This window comes from Camarhynchus parvulus, chromosome 1A, assembly GCF_901933205.1.
Source record: "Camarhynchus parvulus chromosome 1A, STF_HiC, whole genome shotgun sequence".
NCBI classification, from domain to species: domain Eukaryota; kingdom Metazoa; phylum Chordata; class Aves; order Passeriformes; family Thraupidae; genus Camarhynchus; species Camarhynchus parvulus.
In genome coordinates, this window is record NC_044586.1 from 40,782,116 (window position 1) to 40,806,945 (window position 24,830).

Below are 24,830 nucleotides of genomic sequence, written 5' to 3' on the forward strand. Positions count from 1 at the left end.
ATGTGTGCAGTTTATATGAGAGTTTTTAGAATAAGGAATATATTGTGCAAAAGCGTTTTGTAGTGCTATTCAAACAGAAAAAACCCACAGTACACTTAAATGAATAGAAGACTGTTCTTTTCCAGTGTACAAGTGCATAAAAATGACCTTGATAGCTCTTTTCTTTTTCTTTTTCTATTTCTGTATTCCTATATTGTCTTTTTTTTCATTCTGCCAATACTTTTTTCATTGTTTTATACTGATGTTTTATTTTCATTGGGCTGCTTACTTGATAAAATACATGATTTTCCATTCCCTTCAGTGGTGATCTCCATATTACTTTGTCTAGCCTTTTCCCAGTCTTGCACATAGCCCTAGTAACCTTATAGGTGGCACAATGATGTCTCCAAGTAGTATGTTCACATTTTTGGAACAGATCTAAACATGGTGAGCTTTATTTCTCAGACTAATGGGTAAACCCCTATTTATTTATCTTATTTGGCAAACATGCTATGCCAATATGCCATGAGGAGTGGTATGTAGATTGCAGGCCAACTCATTCCTTCTGTCATTCAAAAATGACATACTTATTCATACAACTTTGAATTATGTATGGCAGTGTGCTACATGTATGCCTCCATCTATATGTGGGAGAGGGAAAGAGACTGAGTCCTCTTTTTTTGCAGTCACTGGACTTTCCCTTAAGATTCACATTGAGAAATATGGAAGCAGTAGGATTTCCTAACACATCCTACACACTTATAGGGATGTTAAACCACAATTAAGTACTTAAAATCTTGTTTCTGTTACTAGCTGACCCTGGCAGAATCATAAGTCTCTAGGCATCTACATTTCTGCCAGAAAAATCCTTAATTTTTTGAATGGTATGTTGGGAACATGACCAACGCCATCTCGTTGCTGAGAGTAACTAGGTGTTCTCATATATCCACTAAACATGGTAATTTCTTCTGTTAGATCAATGTTTTGATTTCTTCTCCAATCAATGTTTTATATCAAAAAACTGAATAATCTTGAGAGCAGAAACTGTAATGACATAGTCTTCCATGCTTTCTCCAAGTGACTAGATTAGAGTAATTCTCTGGCTGGCTAGCTCAACAGACGTGCAATCATTTAAGTAAAACTGGGAAATTAACCTGAAGAAACTGGAGAATGACATACAGATATGTGTTGCTGGCCACAACAAGATTTAGGTTAAAACTGCCTTGGCAGAGGTGAATGGGCAAGGCTCCCACAGACCTGGATGGTTGCCCTCATTGCTCCTAGAAAGCAAGGAAACCAAGAAGGTTGCATCAGCAGCTTCCTGGGGCTGAGGGAGAAAAGATTTTCCCCCACAGCTCAGTGCCAGCTAGATGAGAGAGTTCTGTATTCCTTCTGGTGGCTTTCCCAGATCCTGTTCAGAGACAGGTGGATGTCCCCACATATACAACAGGGAGCCTGGGTATATAACTCAGGGCTGGATGCTTTTATGTGGGAAAAGATATTGGATTCATCCCATGTAAGAGTCAGCCTGAATTATTGCTCGGAATTCTCCGTTAACTTCAGAGGAGCTCTGCAAGGCCTTTGTTTCTAGCTAAGGTTCCCAAAGTTAGCGGGATGAAGCTGGCTGAAAGTGTCAGAAGTTCAGAATTGTGACACTTGATATTGGAACTTCTAAAGGCTTTTGTGGAATGACCTGGTGGGGAAATTTTTCGTGAGGTAAATGCAGTGATATTTTACGATTGACTTTAATAGCTCTGGAAGTAATTTAAAGAATTCTGTAAAATAGCTAATGCCACTACTCTAGAAGTAGGTATTAACTGCCTTTGGTCCAATAATATTGAGGGATCAAAGCCATTCCTCCTAGGTCTTGCTGTAATGAAAGATGGGGTTTTAACCATTCTTTAAAAGCAGTGAATCGTTTCAATTCTTTCTCTTCTGAAAGCTCTTTCTATCAGATGTATTTTGATAGAGTTAGAATCATGTCCCTGTTTTCTTACTAAATGTTCCTATTTATATGTTAAAAAAGCTGGCAGGTTTGCAAGTACTGAAAAAAAACCCTCAAGGGTACAGCATTTTTTAAATGGAATGGGATTCAAAGTGAGAATTCATGAATATGCCTTTGGCTGGCTATGACTGCAATTCTTAGAGAGATCTGTGACACTCTCATTCAGCAGAGTCCAGCTGGGAACTGGCATGTTGTGTCTGTGTAGCCCTTTGCTCTCCGCATCCGTAGAGAAGGAGGTCAGTCCCAAGGCCTGTGGAGGGGGAGGACATGGGAGCTCTGGTGCAGTTTGGGGAGGTGCTGTGGTTATAGCTGGAGAGCAGAATCTCTGCAGGGGGACATGAAACCTGGATCACTGGGCTACTGTCAGCCTTTTATTTGCTTCTTGATGAAGAAACTGCGGACTGGGGAAACCTTCCTGAGCTCAGTACTAACACACACATCACTAAAAATCTGTTTTGGCATTTGCTGGTTTCTTCTCTTTGAACACTGACTCTACAGAATAGAAATTACCACATTGTGCTGTGCATCCTTAGTACAGAAAGCAATTATAATCATTGCCAAGTCAAAAACACCTGCCTGAGGGAAGATTCTGCTGGTCCAGGCCATGAAGCTGTTGCTGTGAGGTTATTCCAGCAATAACCATTTATGGTCATTCCAACACTATTCTGTTATGTGGCTCAGTTCACTTCTTCTGGTCGTGCGTCCGTCTTACTCTTCTACATTGCCATAAACTGTGGGATGAAAAAGGCCTTAGGAGCTGAGACGGTCTGGAAGAACTACTGCCAGCTGCCACAGATTAGATAAAGTGCTGTGCAAGAGCTATAGGGTGGTAGGAAAGATGTCACCAATCAAGATACTGGTCTAAATTTTTTGGCCTGTTTGAAAGTCACTAAAGCCTAAGAACATACACAAAGATAACTCCTTATTGTACTTAATGGGCAGTTGGTTGTATTGCATCAGGTTTCCTTTATGTTACAGAGTAATTGGACACAGCAGAGTCTTGCCATACCAACAGGCATAATCTAAAAGCCAGGAAATATTTCTGAATACAGAGATGGAGGGACCACAGCTGCTTGATTCAGAGAGCAAATTAAAAAAGTAAATGTATGAATAGTCAATATGGAGTGGAAGACGCACAAAAAAAATGTTTAGAAAATCAAGGTCTCCTATTTATTCTTGATCATAATGCCGAAACAAGGTAATTTGAAATGGAAGTGAAAAGCAGCATATCCTGAGTGGTATATTATTAATTTATGGTATTGATTGGCTCATCAAAATGAAGGATTTAGTAAAACTAAAAGCAAGGAAAAATCTCTGTGTGGATAATGAAAAGATCTAAAACCTGTTAGACAGCACTGGATGACACAAGCCACAGGAACAAAAGGCAGGGCCTTAATTAATTGGCAGTAGATTTCTTGTCCCTTCATTTTGGCAGCAATCTGAACAGGAGTTTCAGATGGCCAGATCATTTCTCTGGTCACATGTTGCCATGCTGTACAGTCAAGCTTGGGCATGATTTTGCCAAAATGCTCAGAAAGGCTTTTGTGTATCCACATTTCCAGCTGAAATACGTTTAACGTGACTTCAATTTCATGCGCCGTGGACAGCCTGGTGTCAGCCACAGCTGCTTTTCACAGCCTAAGCAGCATTAAGGAACATGAATTTGACAAGAAACAGCTGAAGAGAGTACATTCTTTCCTAAGGTACATCCACTGACCTTGCTAGAGCTGATCCAAAGTTCAGTTTAGCCTTGACCTGCTTTTCTGTAGTTCACAAGTTGTGTGCCTGCAGAACTGCTTCTACTTCTGCTCTTCTATCTATCCTTGCTCAAGGTAATAACAAAAGAAGTAAAAAAGGTTCAGGGAATGGTGACAAACATAATTGGAGCACAGGAAAACTCTCGTATGAAGGGAGATTAATAAGGTTGGAGTGGTTTCTCTTAGAGATAAGACAAATCAAAAGGAGGCAAAAAAAAAAAGAAATCTAGAAGGACTCATCCATGTACCCCTTGTGACCCACTAAAGGGCCGTTAGAAGTCTACAACCATGGAATTGAACTAAACTACTGCTACCTGCTGCTCTCTGCCAGCTGGATGTGAAGTTGGGCTCTCAGCCTTGTGTCTTTTGGGGTATAAAGGCTAAAAATCATCTATACAAGGGAGGAGCAGCTGTTGTCCCTGTTTCCCACACAACAGAAAATAGGGGGAGTCACAGAAAATCTGGGAGTATTCCAAGCCAAAGGAAAGAGAGATACCTTTCAATGTAGTACACAAACATCCACAGAACAATTAATAGTGCTTGAACTTATTGTGGTTTGTAACAAGACTTTTCTGGTTTATGAGATGCTGGTAAAGCTGGAATGCAGCGGTGCAGCCTAGGGGATGCTGCATGCTCCATGGGTGGAAAGGGAATACACAAAGACTGGCAGCAAGCACACTTCCCAGGAAAAGGCAAGGCTGAGGTGTCTGAGGCTTCAGCCACCCTGGGGAGTCAGCTGCCTGAGTCCAGTCATTATCCTGCATCATCTGAGCCAAGAGAGTCAGCCCAGCTTGTGAATGTAGCCTGTGGTCAGTGTGGACAGCAGCATTCACAGAGGGATGAAACTGGCCCAGAGCAAACACAGTTTCTCATGAATTTGCAGTAGACAGGCAGCAGAAACAAACAGTTACCATGGTTCAGTTGGTGTTTACTAACTCGGGGGTGATGGCGAAATATCACAAGACCAAGTCCTAAAATCATACCACCTCGTGCTTCTGTATTTCACAGGCAGCAACCATTGTAACCATCTCTGAGGACTCACCAAACAAGTTCCCTAAGCAACTGATGATAGTGCTGTACTTTCTCAGCAAATTCAATTTCATGGCAGTGTACTTTATTTGATGAGTATTTCTCTTTTTGCTGCAGGGCTTCAGCAGCAGTGTGGATGGAGACTGCCGTGCCCTCACTTCTTACCATGTGGTTCACTCACAGCACGCCTGGGTTTGTACCCCAGCAAGCCCCAGAAATGGTATAAGTGCATCTTTTGTGCCTGGGCTGGGTACTCTGTCATGTTCCTTACTGGAACTTGGCTGTCATTGGGAAATGGGAAGGATCAAGGCAGTTCCTGGGACATTGCAGGGACCCAGCCCCAGAGCTGACAGTGGATCCCTGCTCTCAAGCCTGGGGAGCCCCCTGAGCCTCTGGAGCTTTTCTTTCTAACTTCTCCTTCTTCCTTAGAGAGTCTTTCAATTCCAGTTTATTCTTCACTTAATATGAAGGGATTTACACTGATCACTCTTGTTAATAGCTGTTAATGGGAATTTTATTCTTGAATCTCCTGTGTTTGGAAGTATAATTTTGTTTTCAGAGCAAATTTAAATTTGTAAGTGTTCATGGGAGGAAAAAGTTATCAGACCACCCTCTGCACTTCCTAGCTGATGTTATACAGCCTTCTTTGATTAGCTTTTAAAAACTATTTTTAGCTTAAATATGTAGCATAGAGCCCTAGACACAAAGATTGATGGTGCTTATCACTTCAAATAGACTATCAACAACCTTCTCCCAGAAGGAGCAGATTGTAGGTGTGTAAGGGACTCCCTTTTTTCCTCCTGCAGCGAGTCTTCACTTTTGATATCAAAAAGCTTGGCTGCAGCGAGTCCCCCAGCTGCTTCAGCCTGACTCCAGAGATGGCTGAGGCTGCAGGTGAGCTCTCTACAGAAACTGGGACAACCCCAAGTTCAAAGTGAAGCAGCTGGAGCTGGATGGGACGCATTCCACAGACACTTCTCCATTTTTTAAAATTCCCTTTGCTCTATTATATTATAATATTTCTCTTTTACTTATCATATTTCTGACCCAGTTAATATCTTTGCACTTGAAATGGTTTGTACAGTTAGGATTTGAGGAATGATAGCAGAGTAAGGCTGTAAAAGCTGGGAGGTTTTATCCTGTAGCCCTCTGTGAGTGCCTCTGTTTGTGGTCTCAGAGGCCTTTGGACATGGTAACCTTACTTAGGGGAGTTTATCTAAGGAATTGAGGTTGTCATACAGATTTTAGTTTGTGGGGATGGTTGGGTGGATCTGGGATGCTTAGGTGAAATTGAGTATATATATGTGGGTAAAAATAACAGTAGAATAAAAGAATATGTAAAGTAATAGCTTTTCAGGTGCTCAGGCAAAAGTAAAGGTTTGTGTGTCCTAAAGCACATAGGATAAGCTTTCTGGTGACTAGGTGTAGGAATGCTTACTTATGCCCCAAATATCACATTGCTTTTTGCTTTTTTCTTTTTTTTTCTTTTAATGCATATGAAAATAATTTGAGAAGTCATCTCTAAAAATAATAGTGTTGTGCAACAACTGCAGTATTTTTTCAGGTGAGCTTTGAAATCTAGTGTTTGCATATATAGTTAAGAATATGTAAGTTCTTCCATCCCAGACTCTCACATCTGTTGAGCTGATGTCTTGTATATTTGCTCTTTTCTAGAATAAAATTACTTGCTTTTAGGTTGAGCAAAATTTTCTCAAGGACCTTAAGTAGGAAAATGGTAGGAAATATGGCATAATCATCTTTTTTACTTGTGATATTTTCCCAATTTGAGAGGTTCCTAAGCTACTCTTCAGAATATGGATGCAAAGGTTAAGTTATAAAGGTATCTGGCAAATTATTTTTATAATGGGTTTAGAAAACTGCCCTGCATTGCTGCAAATGAGGAGGAATGGGTATTTGCCCTTTCTGCCATAGCAGCCAGTCTCTAGAAATGGGTCTGGCCATTTCATCTTCCTTATTCTGATAGAAGAAGGAAGACAAGTGTAACAATCTGTATTTCATTAACGTTCAAAGTTGGTTGGGTTTTCATGGTAATAGGCTTTTAATGATTTTGCATAGGAGAATGTTTAATGAAAGAGGAAACAGCTGTTAAGTTCAAACATAGGAAAAATAATTTAATACAACTGATGTAGCATGGCAGCATATTGAAATTTTATTGTAACTTGTGCTGCCTCAGTTGTGAAGTGCCCTCATCTTTATTCCATTCCATATACAGTTTAGTACTCAGCTGAAAGACTGTTGTGAGTGACTGTTTTTAAAACCTTCACTAACAGCATTATTTTGCTGCCCATTTTCCAACTGGGATTTTAGGAATAGACCCTTTATTATATCACATGATATAGATCTCTGTTCCAGAGGGCAAAAATAAGACGCTTAAATGGCTTAATTTTTGCCTCAGTGGATGCTTGTACAGACCACTCTGAGCCATCAGCCGATGGGTGTGGATGGTGTGGTGGGCAGGTGGCCGTGTCTGCTCCCTCTGAGCAGCCACCACGGAGACTCTGCTGGGGAGGGATTTCCTCACACACCCCTGCAGCCACCAGCAACAGTGCCCCGCTGTCCTTAGCTCTGCTTCACTTGGGAACACATTGATAGATGACAGCACATTTTCCTCTGATCTAGAGACATTTCTGAACCTTACTAAAGCTGCCTTTTGCTTCAGCCAAGGGACAACTAAATTCACTAAAAAGGAAGAACCCAAAATCAGAAGTGCCATAGATAAATGAGTACAGAAAAAAATAATTCAGTTGCTTCCTTGCTCTTGTTCACCCAGTCTTTTGAAATTGTAGTGAAACTCCACACTGCACTTTCAGGAGAAGAGCAGAGCTGTCTGTGACTTACAGGCTTTGCTTTACACAAGGAGGGATTGCTCTCCTAATCCATCAGCCAGGTGAACTGCATTGCATTTAGCCAGTAAAAGGTGGATATTGGAGGAAATAGCCAATTAAATTACCATTACCTAGTCCTAGAGAGATATTCCTGAAGAAACAGATCACAAAGGTGTGAAAGAGCAACAAAGTCTCTCCTCAGCTCCTAGTTTTTTGGGTTTGGAAAGCAGACAACAGTGGTGCCTTTGTCTGGGTGAGTCATGCAGCTTAGAGCAAGGACTTTAAAATCTTCTAATCCATTAGAGAGAGACACGTGTGCCACACCTGCTGTGTGTTACATGTGAGCTGTAAATCAGACGCCGTAGAGGACTTTTCCACAACTGAACCCCCAAAATGCCTCCTGATAGGCAGGGTCAGACCCAAGGGCAGAGGAGAGGCAGCCTCTGCCCTGGAACAGCCTGCAGCAAGTGCACCTCCCCTCAGCCACCCTTTCCCCAGACATGGAAGTAAGTGGGGTTGGCCACTCTCCAGCGCTGTTTTTGGTTTTGTGTGATTCCCATGACTTGCAGGCTGGGTGAGGTGGGGGCTGCTGCATAGCTCAGTGAAGGCTCTGGGTGGGAGAGCAGGAGCCACGCTGGGCACGGGCTGGCAGTGCTTTGGTCCTGTTTTGGTCACTAAGTTTTGGTCCTGGGATCACCCTGGTCTGAGCCCTCAGACCTGCTCAGGCTCACCTGGCTCCCCTCAGGGATCCCTTAGCTCATTACCCTAGCAGAAGATGAATAAAGCAGTTGCAATGCCTTCTTTTCTATCTGCAGGACAAAAAAAAAAAACCACAAAAAAAACCCCACAAACCAAAAACTTAATTTGAATTCTGGTTTGGGGACTGGTTTACAATGAAGAAAATGGGTTTTAATATAAATCCATCCTTTGCAAAGCAATGCAAACCTTCATTTCATGCAGTATCTGTACATCTCCTTTTACTTGTAAGCTAAATTATCATTCACAAGTAGAAGCTAAAGATCAGAAAATATTACATACATTTGTAAATGGTGTAAATAACCAAGTAATTTGTTTTATCTTTCAAATTACAAGATTCCTTGTGAATTGTCCTTTTCCCTAATTTAAAATCCTGGAAATTTGTTCAGCTAAATTTGGTATATTCCTAAGATCCAGATCCAAAAACACTCAGATGTCTTAGCTAAAAATTCCTCTAACACTTAAGTTGACAATGATGAATCTTAAAATCCAGCTGGCATCTATGTAGCTCTTTTTACTAATCAATTCAAAAGTGATGGAACTTTACCATCCTTCTACAAGTTATACTACACATACAAGGCACTGCTCAGGTTTTCATCAAGCCTCCCAGCAAGGATAAAACACACTTCTTGACAGCTACAGACCACTGAAAATCAGCCTTAAAGTGAAATGGAAACAATAATAAAATCGACTTTCTTGACAACTAAAATTTTTAGTCCTAGCCAGGATCAGCTTTTGGACTGCAAATGGTCTCAAAACATATATCAGTGTCACTAAGTGGACAGGGTCACATAAAAACTTGATTTTTTAAAATTTCCATCAAATTGCATGACAAAACTAGGAAAAGTTAGGTCTCAGCTGTTATCTGCTCTATGTTGTGGACTTAGATGTGTCTTAGCAGCAATATTTCAGTCTTAGGGCTTTCTAGAATTATGTTAATTTTCACACTGTGAGATCTATAGATTAGTATGGCTTTTTTCACATTGACACACTTTCTAAGGAGCCAATCACTTTCACTTTTTTTTCTTTTTGTCTCTTAAACCTATTATTCTAAATTGAAGCTGTTAAGAAAAAATATTCTTTTTCTTATGAACACACACAAGCCTTGCTTACAGAAAGGCTCCTGACTAAAGTGAGGTGTTTCTGGTCCAAACTAGGAGGAAGAGGGAGGAGGAGGAGGAGGGGAAAGAGGAGAGCAGGAGGGAACATTTCTCTTCTTTCTTTCGCTGTGGGGGAGTATCCCAGGCCCTTCCCTGGGATTCTGAAATCTTTGACTGAAGTCAAGCTTCCCTGGTTTCAAACTTGGCAGGAGTGTGCCCAGATGCTGGATGGTAGCTGGGATAAGAATTAACTGGGAAGGACTCACTGAGTTACTTCTAATGAAATAATTTTGTACCACAATTTTAGATAATTAGACATTGGCATAGAACCTCAGTCTGCTTTCCCCAAAGTCCTGGTGGAAAAGCTTTATTCCAGCCTTTTAAATATGTTTGTGGAAAGCTTCCCAAGGTCTTGGGTTTTCCTTTGGTTGCAAAATATGTAAGTTTGGACTCTTGGAAACTATCTGGGGAGGGAAAATATTTCCTATTCAGCTCTTGTAGCAAAACAAAACAAAAAAGAAAAAAAGAACTTTTTCTTTTTTACTTAATTATAAAGGTTGCTAAGAGATAGGTACTTAATTCCTTAAAATTGCTTTTTCATGGAACAGTACAAATGTTAGCAGACAAAGCAAGCTGGTCTTGCTGTACTGTAAGGTGTTGCAGAGAACAGGCCAATAAATAGATTGAAAAAAAATGGTGGGAAGTGCTTGCTATGAAATTAACTAGATATTTAAATAGGAGGAGCTGATTTCCTGTAAAAGCAAGAGGATTTCTGTAAAACCAAGAGTGTCTTTTAATCTTTCATAGTGGTTCAGAGATTCAGTCCTTGAGTGAAGAAGTCCTAGAGGGCAGCTCTAATGTGTTGGTAAGCAAAAAACATGGACCAGTGGATAAGAAGGCAGTATCTGCTTTATAAATACATAGAGATAGCTTCACCTCTATAATGTATTCATCATGAAGCATTAAAAGCACTTTGGCCCCATGTCTTGAGGAACATTAAAGTGTTACTGCAGTGCATTGCCTGTCCTGCTTAGTGTTACTGCACACTCAGGGTATCTTTTGGGCTTGTAATGGTGCTATGTTGTGGGGTATTTCTATTTAAATAATCATGGACCTCATTTTCAGAGAGTGTCAATGTGTCTGGCTGAAATGGAATCAATGGTACCAAACTCCTTTATACTACCTAAGGAGCTGGTCCTGTGTGCTTAAAAATAACCTAATGAGGGAAGGACCAGTCTGTCTACCGAGAGGTTTCGTGACCTACTTCTGCAGCTCTCCTGCTCTTCTGGGAAAGCTCTGCTGGGCTTCTGGTTCTTCATCTCCTTGGTCTCCCCCAAATCACTCACAAAAGCAAATTCCACGAGAGAGAGGGAGAGAGAGCGTGCTGCTTCTTCATATATGAATAATACACAGCCCTATGAATGATTAATAAAAGCTAGCAGTGACTTTGAATGATGGTGTAGTAATTCAGGCTTAGCTGTTTAGATGGCTCCCAGCCTTCATCCTGGCAGTGCATGAGGCACCTGGGATGAATGATTATCCTGTCGTGCAGACTGTTGTTTCCAGCTGCTTAAATTGAGCACTGCACATATTGGACAGCATCATGCAGCTGATTATGGCCCACCACATGGATGGTCATAGTCAGAATGATTAACTTTTTAAATTGCTCCAAGATGCATCTGTGGGAATGGTGTCAGCCGCAGACTGGGAGAGCTTCATCCTTCGACATGCTGGAACCTAGAGCTGGACAAAAGAAGGATTTAAACTTGATCATATTTAATTTAATCACATGTGGAGATAGTCTGGTGAATCCTCTGGAGTGCCTAGTAGAGAGTAAAGTCCTGTTGCTCCTCTGGTGGTGGGTATGTTCATGATATCACTCTCCAGCTGTTCACTCCATGGGAAGTCACTGCACTCTCTGCTGTGCCTCCCCGAGCTCTCCATGGTGATTACGTTTGTGTGAGAGCTATCCCTAAAAGGGGAATATTAATTTTTAAAAAGTCTTGCAAAAATGAGATTGTATTTAAAGCTAACAAACAAAAAACACCAAAAGTGAGAAGCTGGGCGTTAACTGAGTAGCTGGGAGCTGAGTAAGAGAAGTTGTCCATGGGAGATAGAGGAGCAGAAATCCAACCCTGTCTGGTCACCTGCAGACAACTCAGCCACTTCTCGCTTACATCCACCACATCCCAATGTCAATCCAAGTGGATCAGAAAGATAACACCTGAGAAGTGACAATTTTTCTTTGTTAATTACAAAGAGATCCTGAGGTGGCTTACTCAAGCATAGATGTCTACCCTCCAGAGCCCTAAAACTTGAGGAGGTGAGGCTTACCTTTTAAATCCCTGTATTCCTTGTTCTCTGTAGCATTCTGTTATGCTGCCAGTACACAGAAGAGTGAAAGGCCCCAGCATAACATCCTGTTCATCAAATCAATGTGTTAAAATGCTGTAGTGGAGAAGTGACTGCTGATGTGGAGCTTGTAGGGGTGTAAAATCTCCACAGATACCTTGTCTCTGACTATGGCCTGCAAAAGGGAGGAGGAAAACCTGGTTGGGTTATCCCAGATAGAAGGAAAAACACCAAAGTAGTTAGATCCACAAGTGAGGCTTCCCTCCTCTTCAGGGGAAAAAATGGGGCCCCAGAAGGAGTTTGGTGGCTTTGTGCTGGTTTCTGAGTGAAGCAAACCTTTGAGGGGAAACAATGCTAATAGAGTCATTGCTTTGGCACATGAGCCCTGCTAGAAAAGAAGCCTGTTAATCCCCTCTATAGCCTCTCTGTTTATACCCTTAGGCTGCACATAAACTGGCCAAGTACAGGAACAAAAGCTGACTAGAAAAATCACTCCTGTGATTGTTGTTCCCATGAGCTATTATCCCCTTTATTAAGGACCAGGCTCAGAACAACCTCTCTTAAGGACAATGTTTGTGAAGAAAGATAATTATTATGCTGATTTAGGTGAAACTTGGCCCTCTAGTAGCCTCTCCCTCTGCCCTTCCTGCCCATTTTCCTTATTGTGCTCTCAAGGGGTGGTGCCATCGCCAGGCTGGAGGAATGCCCGGACCCCAGCCCTGCCCCTTGCCTCTTTGGGAGTTGGGTACCAATCCACAAGGTCAGTTTGTCTTCCCAGCCATTACTTAAAGACATTTGGTTATAGAAGTTTTGCAATAAAAAGAAAAAAAATGGATTATGAATTTGTGTGTTATTTTAGAGGTGGGATCTTCTAGAGAAGGACAAGGTGTGGAACTGTTCACCAGATTACTGGTGTCCTTTCTGGTATTTCTTATGATAATTTGGAAATCAGTGTTGGTGATATTTAGTTTGTTTCTTTAGTATATCTGAAGCTCCTTAATATCTGGGATTATCCTCTCTGCAGTTTTTACTTAAGAATAAAAATCCTCCCCCATGTCCTGTTTCACTGTGACTGAATGGAGATGCACCTTCTCAACCTGGAAGGCAACAGAGCCCAGGTTCATTTGTGTCAGCCAAATTACAAGAGGAAAAAGATGGCTCTTCTGGTCTTTCTGCAAAGAACATTTCCAGAGGCTTTTGAAGAAAATCATCCTTCATTGAAATGCACTTGACTGACAAGATACATTGAAAATATAGAGTGCAAACAACTCCTCCAGTGGTTTTGTTGGAGGAAAGGGAGCAGGGGGGATTCATCATACTTGGCTATACCGAGCAGGGAACGTCTTCTTTGGAAAACTGTCTGCATCAAGAATAGCTGTGTTACAGCTTACGTTCCTGCAATGAAAATCGTTAAAAAGATCAGGTTAGACTTATCTGTAAGAATTTTACAAATTTTGACTAAATGTAACATTTCTATTAATGTATTGCCAGTATGATTGAGGATAATTCATTAGGTTAACATGGACTTAGGGGGCCTATGAAGTGAATAATGGAGATTCTTGAAGTAAAGTAGTAAATATCTTTTTCAGACTATGTGCTTACAGTCTGCTAGCCCTTCCAGTGTTGGGCAATCAAAAATTTTATCTACAGTATACCCTGACTTTTGAAGTCACAATCCCATTTAAGGCCAGACAACAGGAATAAATGAAATCAAGGTAAAGAGCCATACATTATTTTGTGGGATTGTTTGTACTCTATAAGCTATTTGTTAAATGAAATTAGTTACTCTAATAATGTTTTAATTATAGGTAAGCCAGATGAGACTGTTGGTATTTAAAGACAGGGAATGTGTATATTTAAAGAGATGAAACTCCTGTCACCCTGGAAAGATAAAGAAAAAACAGGATGATAAGATAGAGTGGTGTTTAGTCTCATGTCTGAGGCTGACTGGAGCCAGATGTTGGATTTAGATGTGGTGGTTGCTGGATTCTTATGAGCTTTCTGCTGCTGAGAGTGCACCAGAGTGGGGCAGAGAAGAATTGCAAAGTACAAGTATAGTCAGTCCTCCTTCTTTTGAAGACCAAGTAAAAACCAGAAGCAAAAAGAGAAAGCAAAGGCTTAGGAAATTTTGCGCAAATGTGACTCATTATGGGGTATCTAAGTGGTCAAATTGGGTGTTTCTAATTTTTGCAAAAGCCAGACAAATAAGAGGATATTTATTAGGTCATATGTACAAATCCAGCACTTCTGCAGCTGGAGGGAAGGAAAACCTTTCTGGTTCAGAACTGAGGTTTGGGCACACTTATATCTTATTCCTGGGTGAAGAAGAGGGAATTTGGAGACCTCTTGGCAACCATGTGGAATATACATGGGCTTGGCTGTCTGAACCTACAGGCCATCTCTTGCACATTTAATCAGGAATAATCTTGGCAGGTGTTGCACAAAGTCCTGAGCACCCATGTAGGACCTACGGTAGCAAATGTGAGAGAAGAACCACTGGGAGTGTCCTGAATCATTATTCTAAGAATTTCTTTTTCTATTAAAAGATCTATTTAAATACTTCATATGTTTGTATTTTCCTGAAAATTCAGCTTTAATTCAAGAGGGGTATCTGAAAAATGGAAGTGGTATTCCTGAGCCAGATGTTTGCCAGCATTATTAGTGGCTTTTTGAGAAGCCAGTCATGAGAACAGGGCTTGCTCTGTCACAGGTCCTTCAGCATTCTCCTGACCAAGCCTTGGTAGATGTTCAGCTTCCTCAGGGGGCTTGAATTGGGTCTCCTTCCCCTTTCCTTCTGGCCTTGCTGATGCAGTTTGAAAATGCATATTCACAAGTTAAGACATCACACATTGCTTTCTCCTGCTCTAGCTCAAACAGAATTTAATAATAGTCTTTTTTGACTCAACAGTATAAGTTGTATTTAATCTAAGATCTGTTAAATTTAATACTGATAAATTGAGCACTTTCTTAATGTATGTTCACATTCATTGAACATTCACACATTCATTCATATTCACATTTATAGTCTATTATATATGTGCAGTACAGATGTGATGCATTGGCTTAGTAAACAAAAAAATAAAGACAAGAATAAAAAAAGCATTTGCAAACCAAGTAACTATTCTGTGAAGTAATGGAACTTTGAGAGCTGCAGTTCATTCCATGGGCTCAGTTGTTCTAATACATCATAAACCCTGACAGGGCAGGTTTGATTCCCCAGCTTTTTACTGTGTGTTCCTTCAGCTCTTGCTCTGGTTCTGGTGGTGTTTGGATCGGTAATGAACCAGGTTGACTCACTTATCCAGAATAAAATTGAATAGATAAAAATGGGGGAATTTTGACTTGGGTTAATGAGTTCAACCATCTTCACAAAGGGCACGAGGAATACTGTGCATAGTGAAGGTTGATGGAGAGGGAGAATGATGATTCTTAGGTAGTAGAGATCTGTTAGACCCCCTTAGCTGTCTCTTCCACCTCCCCAGCCAGGACATCAGGACATCAGGACACCAGGACACCAGGATATGGGTCTACAAGACTTTAAAGCACTCCAAGTGGGTCTTGCTGTCCTACCCTGCTCTGCAGTGACATGCTGCTCTGCTCTTACTGTGCACCAGCAGTTGTGTCCACTGGCCCTGTGATGAGCTGGTAGAAGAATATTCAGTACTTGTATGATTTTAGTTAGGTCTCTCGCAGTTTTGCATCTTGAGCTGATTCTTCAGGATGTCAAGTAAACACAAGTGATAGTCGAAAAATGTGCAGGAAAGCGTGGGGACACAGGATGTGATTGAGCTCTGACAGGGGTGGTTTAGATTACTTGAAGCTGTAGGCTTCACTTCTACAACAATCGATTTTCTGCATTTTTGTTTCCCCTTTGCTTGGGTGGATTTGAGAGGCACAGTTTAATTTTCTGTAACTGGCTGATTTTTCATCTGCACAAAGCCATATGTATACAAAGGACCTAACTCTGATGTCTGGGTTGCAATACTCTCTTTGTACCCACAAGATACTGAGAGCAGGATACAAGAAGGTATCCTGCTCTCAGTGAGAATCTATCTCAAGAACAAAGGTACTTTAATAATTTTAATAAAATCATACACAGACATGACAACTAAATCCCAAACCACCAACTCATGTTTGCTCATCAAAAATATCTGCAGCTGGTCTAAAGAATTTGATGAGGTACAGAAATCAGCAAATAATTTGTCATAGACTCTGACAAGACTAAATCAGATTGTAAGAAATGGATGGACCTGTATTTCCAGGCTGATCCATGTGTCAGGTACAGTGTTATGGAAAAGTTCCAGCTCTGTTCCCATAGGTGCCATAGATCATACTTTCACTGCTTGCTACTTTGGGCACACCTCTTGTAGTCAGGTCTCTGTACTTGACTGGGTTTGTGGTGTGGGTGTGAACTATGCACACCTCCTGTGTGCCTGGGACTGCTAAAGGCCATTGGAGAACTAGAGCAGACATTGTCTCTGATTTAGCAGTAAAACCTGTTTTCATTACTAGGTCTCAGGTACTGAAGACAGCCCAAATCCTGCAGTACTGGAGCTTTCAATAAGACATTGTTTGTTCTGCTGCACTGTCAATAAGATGTCATTACTTTAACTGCAAGATAAGAAAGGATTTGTTAATGGCTTCTCTTGGGGGATGGTGACATTTTTTTCCCCTCATGGATCACTGGGGAAAAAATACAGAAGCAGGCTGATGAGGAAAGAAAATCAGTTTGGCACCTTTTTTTTTTTTTTTTTTTTTTTTTTGTTTTGTTTTTTCCATTTAAAAAAATATGTATGCTTCTCACTAAAAGCTGTAAGTTAAGAAAAACACAGATTCAACCTTTTTCTTTTATTTGTAGTCATGTGCAAAACCAGTGATATAATGTTAAATGTTCATGTGCATATACCTTTTTAAGAGATAAAAAGCAACACTTTAGCATATTTTAAAAAGAGAGCTGCTGTGAGCAGTTGCAGGTCTATAACCTATCATTAATCTGGAGGTACAGCACTCCAGGAGAGGCAGATCAGTTTTTGCCTTTCCCAGGTCCAAGTAAGCCGTTATTAATTAACAGTAGATATGGCAAGAAGATTTCAGTCCTTGCTTTGGCATAGCTGTCAGTGCTGTAACCTGGAGGCATGGCTGGGCAGGGGGCTGCTGCTGCCCTTTCCCTGAGACCTCTGCCTCTGGCCAAGACCTCCTGCAAGTACCCTTGTCTGGTGTCACCTCTGTCCCAGGCCGCACTGCTGGCTCCTGCACGGTGCTGCCATGAAACTCCCACATTGTCCTGGGGCTTTGGGAGTCCAGGTGACATTCCGGCAGTCTCTGATACAACAATGACGTATTTTTTTTTGCAAAACCACATTTAGGACAATGATAAAGGGCCCTATCCTGTGAGTTTTCAGCCATCTGTGTAATCTTCTATATAGTTAAAGATATGAGCACACAGACAGCATGTCTGAACTTGGAAAATTAATTTGGCTTCAGGTGAAGCCTGAGCTCAAAGCACAATAGCTCCACCTGAATAGGGATATTCAGAGGACACGGAGCAGGTGCCAAGACCAGACCTGCTTGTTTGCAGCTGCGCTGGGGATTCTTAAAGGCACAAGCTGCCCATTCATCTGTGTAACCAGCACAGGCAGGCAGGCAGGTCCCTCTTTTTAAAACTCATTAAAATAACTATGTGGGATGAGGAGCCCGTTTGGCTGTGCTTTAGTAGATTTTTTGGGCCAGAGGCTGCCCTGAAACTGGGCTACCTCTCCCACCATCTCATCTCTACTTCCCACCCTGCGTGACCCCCTGCCAGGCTGCCCGTGTGGCCACAGCCATGCGTGCCAGCACAGCCATGCATGCCAGCACAGCCACCATGCGGCCACACTCCCCATGCGGCCACACTCCCCTGCCCAGTGCACAGCTGCACAAACACGGGGCTTGGCAGGAGGCAGCCCCAGGGCAGCCCCTGCCTCCTTATGCTGGCATGGCTGCCAAAATATTTTCACAGGACAAGTAATCTTAACCCCTGTCAGCCTGGGTACTCTGAGCTCTATAAACTCAAGAACACAACAAACCCCAAGCACCCTCAATCCTCAGTGGAGGGGATGGATATTGAGGGCTGAATGCCAGGCTGGGGGGGTCAGCCACAATTTCCATTGGCTTTCCTGGCTCCAGCAAGCGAAGATCCAGTGCCCATCCCAAGTTTCTGCTCACTCGGAGCAGCCATACCGGTTTAGAGCATGACTGCATGAATGAGCACAGTATGGCTGTAACAGGACACCAACTGGGATCCCAGAGAATGGGAGGTAAGGCAATAGCTGCAGGGGGCTGGGGATCCCAGCACAGCTTACTTAGGCACTTGTGGGCATCATAATTTCTCAAAAAGCTGAGAAATTATGTGAGAGACTTACACGGATACTGTACAAATACCTAACATCCCCTGCACTGATATTATGTTAATGCTACCAGAGTTGGTTGTAATTTCTTTTGTGTTGTACAAGTTAAGATATTATTTTCTCCCCTCAACTCTCTCTTCATATGCCAGAGGTGTTTTTTTGGTGTCCTGGCCTGTGCATGTTGCACTGTGGAATGCAGTGGGATTTTCTCCTTGGTCTGTGTTGTGTACTTTTTCTTCTTTTTCTTTCTCTTCAGCATTTAGGATATTACCATAGCCTACATATTTTTAGAGTATATCTTGATACAATTGATACAATTCCTGATTCATTAACTATAAGGTTAATCTCAGCAATTAGCATTGTTTTTACAGGATGTAACAGAGAAAGCAGCAGAAATTGTAGAAAGCAATTTTAAAAGACTCTTGTTTTGAGGCACTTCCAGCTTGTAAATAAAAACCACTTTCTTCAACTTTCCTAAAAATAATTTTTTACTATTATCAGGCTATTAAAACACATTATTTTCTTATGAGGAAAATATTGCTCCAAGCTGTGTTGAGGTTATTTATTACTAACTACACCCATATCTTTTCAGTGTTTTGCATACCTGCTGCTGATCCATGCTTCAGGTCCACAAAAATGCAAATAAAATAAAACTTGCAGCCACCATCACTTGCTCCCCTGTATTGGAAAAGCAGCCTTATGTAACAGACTGGAAATGACAGGTAGGCATACCAGAGAAAAATCTAGATTTGGTGTGAATTGATCATACCTTTGCTGACATCTCTGGTGATGTGCAGGCAGAGCACAATAACAGGGCTGAGTGTTCCAGGTGGGGCAGAACACAGTGTACTTTCATCTGGTATATACTGACTATCCAAAATCAGTGCACTTCATCTGTTCTGTGACAGAAAGAATTGCATTCTAACATTACCAGAAATAAAATCCTATGCTTTGACTACTTATATTAAGTAGAAAAATAACTAAAGCCTGTTGTTTGAACAATTTTAAATGTGTAAGTCAATTCAAAACTGCACAATCCTCGTATGGATTTGGGCTATGATGATACTATATCTTTCTGCTTGCAGGACAATAATCCTTATTATGCTTTATCCTAAAGTTTCTGCTGTTCTTGCTCTGACAAAGCCACATTGAAGCAAGAGTGCAGGGCAATGTGGGTACTGGCATGGGTCAGACACATAGCCCTTAGTCAGCAGAAAACAGGTTGGAAGTTGTGGTACTTCTGCTTCTACAACTGCCATTAAAGCTGCTGGAAGCAGATCCTGAGAATCTCTGTGAAATAAAACCAACACACTGCAGTGCAGTGCAGTGCAAAGAAGATACCTATTTAAAATTACCCTCAAACCTTTCTGTTCTCTACGTCTTAGGAAAGGATTTCCCGGAAGCAGAGAGCAAGACCCAGAGCAGAAGCAGAAGAGAACGGATGGCTGGATGGCAGGGAGAGAGGGACGGAGTGGACTGCCTGGGGGTGAGAGCATCCCAGTCTCGATCCAGATGAAGAAATAAATGATGACTCTGAAACATAACACAGGGTTTATCATGAGAGTAGTGAAAGGTTATAAAGACCTAAACTGTTTATTTGTGTGAGAACATAATGGTTCTTGTCATCAACGTAGTGTTGAAGGAATGACTTCCATCTAGGGGATGCAGAAAAACCCAGAAGATAAATTTCAGCACTAGTAACACTTTAATGGAATAAGATTGAAAAGGAGGATGAATATGGAAATTAAGACAGGGATGACACTGTAATAATTTAAGTGTAGCATTTGGCAGCAGCAGTATCATTCAAGGAAAAACAAACAACACTAATCAACATCAGATGTATTGATATTTTAAAATAGACTTTATTTAATGACAATAAATATAAAGAAACCTTAATATTCAGAAACTAATTGCAAACATTCTTAGAAAAATAAAAAATACACTCTTACATTCTGAATTTTATTGACATACACAGAGTCTAAAACAGTGGTGATCATCTGTAATTTATGGTGCTTGGTAAGGCAATGAAATGGTCACTGGTCCAAATTCACCCTGACTTCAATAGATCTGTACAAGGTAGGAGTCTGGTCTATGTATCAAGTGTAGAAAAAAGGTAAAATTGAGTCAGAGTTTAAAACAAATGCTGATTTTTCCTTCAAGCAGATCTTTAATTAAAGTGACAAAGGCTAAAAAAAAAAAAAAAATTACAAATACTCATATGTTGGCAACTGGCCCCCAGTATTTTGTTCTTAAGCCCCCGCAGAGCTTCCGTCATGCAAGCAGAGCACATTTCAGCAGCTGGAGGTAGAGGCTTCAGAAACTGCACAGCTTAAATCAAACTATTAAAATGCAATTATTAGGCACTGTGTTGGATTCCCTCTTCTTTCTCTGATTCAGAACTCTGCTGTGAATAACACTGAGCACATGGCAAACTGAACTGAGTTCCTGATGTAATGTCTTCTGAAATGAAATGTTACAGCTACATTAGCAAGGAGCATTTCAGAAGCAAATCACCCAAGCAAAAAGTTAATGTTGGCTAGGTGATGCCCATGCAGAGCTCACCACTCTCTTCAGCCCAGCTCTTGTTTCAGCAGACTGAGGGCCTGTCAGTGACCATTATCTAAAAGCTGCCTTCTGGGTCAGTTTGAACCAAAAGGAACTCAGTCCATGTGTGCCCAGACTAATCTGTGATGCCTCCCAGAAAATGGAGACAAGTGGAAGACTGGTTTCCAAAGCACATTTGTCATCTGAACAAAAAAGGTTACATAGAAACACACTCAGGGCTGATTAGGATTTTATTATGTGAGGAGCCCAAGCCACAGGCACATAGGCTTTGCTGATGTAGCAGGTTTTTTAATTGTTATTTTGAAGGCAGGAGTATAAACTCTTAATGACACTGAGGGCTAACTCTCCCTTTAGGAAATTATGACAACTGATGTAGGAAGAAACAACTTGGAGAGTCCCCAGGTATCAAACAAAGGTCCATAAGTCTAGGAACTCCTGAAAATCAGCCTTAAGCTCTGCCACTGCTCACAGTATGACAATTCGTTTGTTTCCTAGTCTCTTTAACTTCCAAAGAGCTTCCTTAAGACCAAATAATTACCTGAAATGGTCCATTTTGTGCTGTATTTTTCCTCCCTTTATCACAGGATGCCTCCTTACCTGTCCCAGCCCTCTAACATCACACCTGGAAAGGTATTTAAGGCACACTGGTACTGTGATTACTGATGAGGGAATAAAAATGGCATCTCTCATCTGAACACAACTGCAAATGAGAAAGGTCCAATTGAAAGCTGAAATCAAAAGCTCCAAGTATGAAATGAGCTGACTGTCCTTTCTAAATCAACTCATTTTCCACAGGGAAATCCTGACTACTTCACTAAAATTGTTCCTTGAATAAAGTTTTTGGACAAAAGTTGGTTTTAACTGAAAGTTTGGTATATTATGCAGTGACGGGACAAGAGGCAGAAACTGAAACACTTTTTCACTGTGACGATGACTGAGCAGGGACACAGGGGGCCCGGAGAGGTTGTGGAGTCTCCATCCCTGGAAATATTCAAAAGAAGAGAAGACCAGCCTGGCTGAACAGGGAGCTTTGGCTGGAACTCAGGTAAAAAAGGAGAGTCGATGACCTTTGGAAGAAGGGGCAGACAGCTCAGGAAGACTAATGCTATGAGGTTATGCAGGAAGAAAATTAGAAGGGCCAAAGCCCAACTAGAACTTAGTCTGGCTACTGCTGCAAAAGACAATAATAATGTTTCTATAAACATATTAGCAACAAAAGGAGGGCTAAGGAGACTCTCAATCCTTTGTTGGATGCGGTGGAAAACACCCAGACAAAAATGAGGAAAAGCATGAGGTACTCAATGCCTTTTTTGCCTCAGTCTTTAGTAGTAAGACCAGTTGTTCTCTGAGACCCCAGCCCCCTGAGGTGGGAGACAGGGGCAGGGAGCAGAATGAAGCCCTCATAATCCAAGGGGAAATGGTCACTGACCTACTACACCACTTAGACAGACACAAGTCCCTGGGGCTGAATGGGTGCTCATCTGCTCACAGCTCGGGCAGACCTACTGCTGGCTAGATAAAAAACTGGCTGGATGGCCGGGCTCAGAGAGTGGTATTTAAAAGACATGTAGATGTGGCACTCAGGGACAGGGTTTAGTTGTGGAATTGGCAGTGTCAGGTTAATGGTTGGGCTTGATAATCTTAAAGGTCTTTTCGAGTCTGAGTGATCTTATGATTCTATAGGGTTTGCTTCAAAAGACAGGCTTGAGTTACATGGCACTCAGTATTTGGAGATTTTGCTGCAAAATTCATAGGTTTAATTCCTTCTGATTATTGACTGCATAAAATGCATCTTCCAAATGCTATTTAATTTCTGTAAATGGACTTCATACTTAAAAAGCTATATGAATAATCTGCCTAAAAATTCTGCATATCTATTGCATTTAAGAAGAGTACAAAATTACAAACATAATCACCTGGGTTATAGAGCACAGGCATATTTTTCTTTTTTAAGAAGGTTTTGGTTTTCATGATTTATATGAATTTGTTCATTAAAACTGTTAAACTGTTAAAAGAGAAAGCAAGTTAATAATCTGCAATATCACTTCTTCAGGCACAAAATAGCCTTCCACATACGTGCCTAATCTGTAATTCCCTAATTCCCAGTTTGCAGTTGGAGCCAAAATAAGCGGGGAGATTGGCAGCCTGATTTGAAGATGACTGATGGCTGTAGCACATGACTCCACACCTCTGACATCCTTCCATATTATTCAAAGCTTCACAGCATGGTTAAGGCCTATTAAATGGTTTATTCCAATCTCCAATTCCAATAGATTCATAGTCTTGTCAGAATTCACTTTATCATGCAAGGTTGTATCAAAATGTTCAGCTGCACATTCGTCCTATGTCAAAACCTCAGGGAAAAGCACGTTCTGGCGTGAGAGAAATGCAAAAGACAGCCCTCCACAAATATTGATTTAGTATGTGAAAAGACTTTTAACACTTATTGCTTTTACAGGTAGGAGACCTTCAGGGCTATGAGCATTTAGCTCAGAATGGGCGAGTGAACTAATGAAAGTACATTGACTGGGGAAAGATAAAATGCCTGAGTTTTCTACTCACTTGGCGTGCTGTAAGGTCAGTTTGTATGCATTGATTTCAAAGGCAATTCTCCTGTTTACACGGAGATTGATGAACAGGATGGGCTTACAGTCCTGTTGCTTCTTGTGATCCAAGTCCATGATTAATTGAAATATCTTGTTATCCATTTAAGTCTCAGTATGCATAGTTAATTCAGAGTTGCAAACAACCATGTTTAGTATGTCAACTCTAATGGCTTAACAGTGGGATTTTGAGTTGTATTTTCTTTCTTTTTCCTTCATGTTTTGGCTTTTCCTCTTCATTTTATAGCTGAGGTCTGCATTAGCAAGCAATCAAAACTCCTTCATTGGATGCGACGATATTCTTACAGCAAATCATTCTTGTTTTTGAGGTTTATTCAAGTTAGACTAGTTATCTAATAGCTGATGCCTAAGAAAAGTAGAAAGCAGCCTAGGTGTTTGGGAATTAATCAGCATCTTCTTAAGAGGATAAATAATTTTCACCTTTTTCTTTTTTTTTGTTTTTAATATGTTCTAAAAAGCTGTTTAAAAAAATGATAACTCTTATCTGCATTGCAGTGGTTGCATTTGTCCAAGGGAAACTGGTAAATGAGCATGTAAGAGCTGCAAGAAACAATGCTTAGTAAATCCAAAGTGCTTGATAGCTATTGGTAATATCTGGACAGATATTAGCTGTCCAAGTACTGTATTCCATATGAAAAAGTCCTCATTCATCTTTAGGTCGGAAAGTGCTGTCTGCTCCTTTGATGATTTTGTCAGCTGTTTTGCCCATGGTTTTTTTCACACCTTTGAGATCATTCTCGTGTAATAGTTTCTGTGTGAGGTACTTCTCTCGTTTGACCTTGCTCTTGGTCTTCTCTGATACATCCGGAATTACATACGAAATAATAAACTTCACAAAGTATATGACATGCTGGGAAAGGCGAAAATGAAAAAATGTCAGTCAGGTTGAACAGGACATTATTATCATTATAAATGAAATGTCACTTTTTGTCTTAAGAGGCTGAGCTGATTCCGTGCCAGTATCTAACACTAGAAAAAGATTTTAAAAAGACATGACTAATAAAATAGAATAATTATCTGATAAACAAGAATTTCTGATTTTCCAATCCTGATTTGAGCAAGGACTTCTCTGCCTGCTTTGGGGAAACCCTGGTACACAGTGCTTCCCTCCTGCATGGAAACACTTTTTGCAGTTTCCTATAAGATTTTTTATGTTTGTTCAAATGACTCTGGGGCAATTACTTTTCTCTGATACAGGAAATCTGCTCTAACCAGTTTCTGATGACTTCAGTAGTCCCTGTATCAGGACCTAAACATATTTTATAATTAAATAATACCCAATATTTCTCTCTCTTCATCTTGGACTGAATTCCCATCTTTCGTAAGCCCAGGCTGTAGCTGCAGAGGAAAGAGCAATTGTTTTTTGATGATCATCTAGAGATGATCACTTCTTACAGGGACTGTCTTTATAGACTTCACTCTGCCATGTAT

At 40.9% G+C, this 24,830-nt stretch overlaps 1 protein-coding gene across 1 annotated transcript in view; it reads right to left on the reverse strand.

The window, feature by feature from the left end:
• Positions 1–20,142: 20,142 nt before the first annotated feature.
• ANO6 (anoctamin 6) overlaps positions 20,143–24,830 on the reverse strand; it is a 70,596-nt gene continuing 65,908 nt past the window's right edge. Inside the window, exon 20 of the mRNA XM_030959840.1 lies at positions 20,143–24,249. Within this exon, the coding sequence (XP_030815700.1) occupies positions 24,043–24,249 (207 nt within the window). The 3' untranslated portion in view covers positions 20,143–24,042. The remainder of the gene's footprint in view (positions 24,250–24,830) is intronic.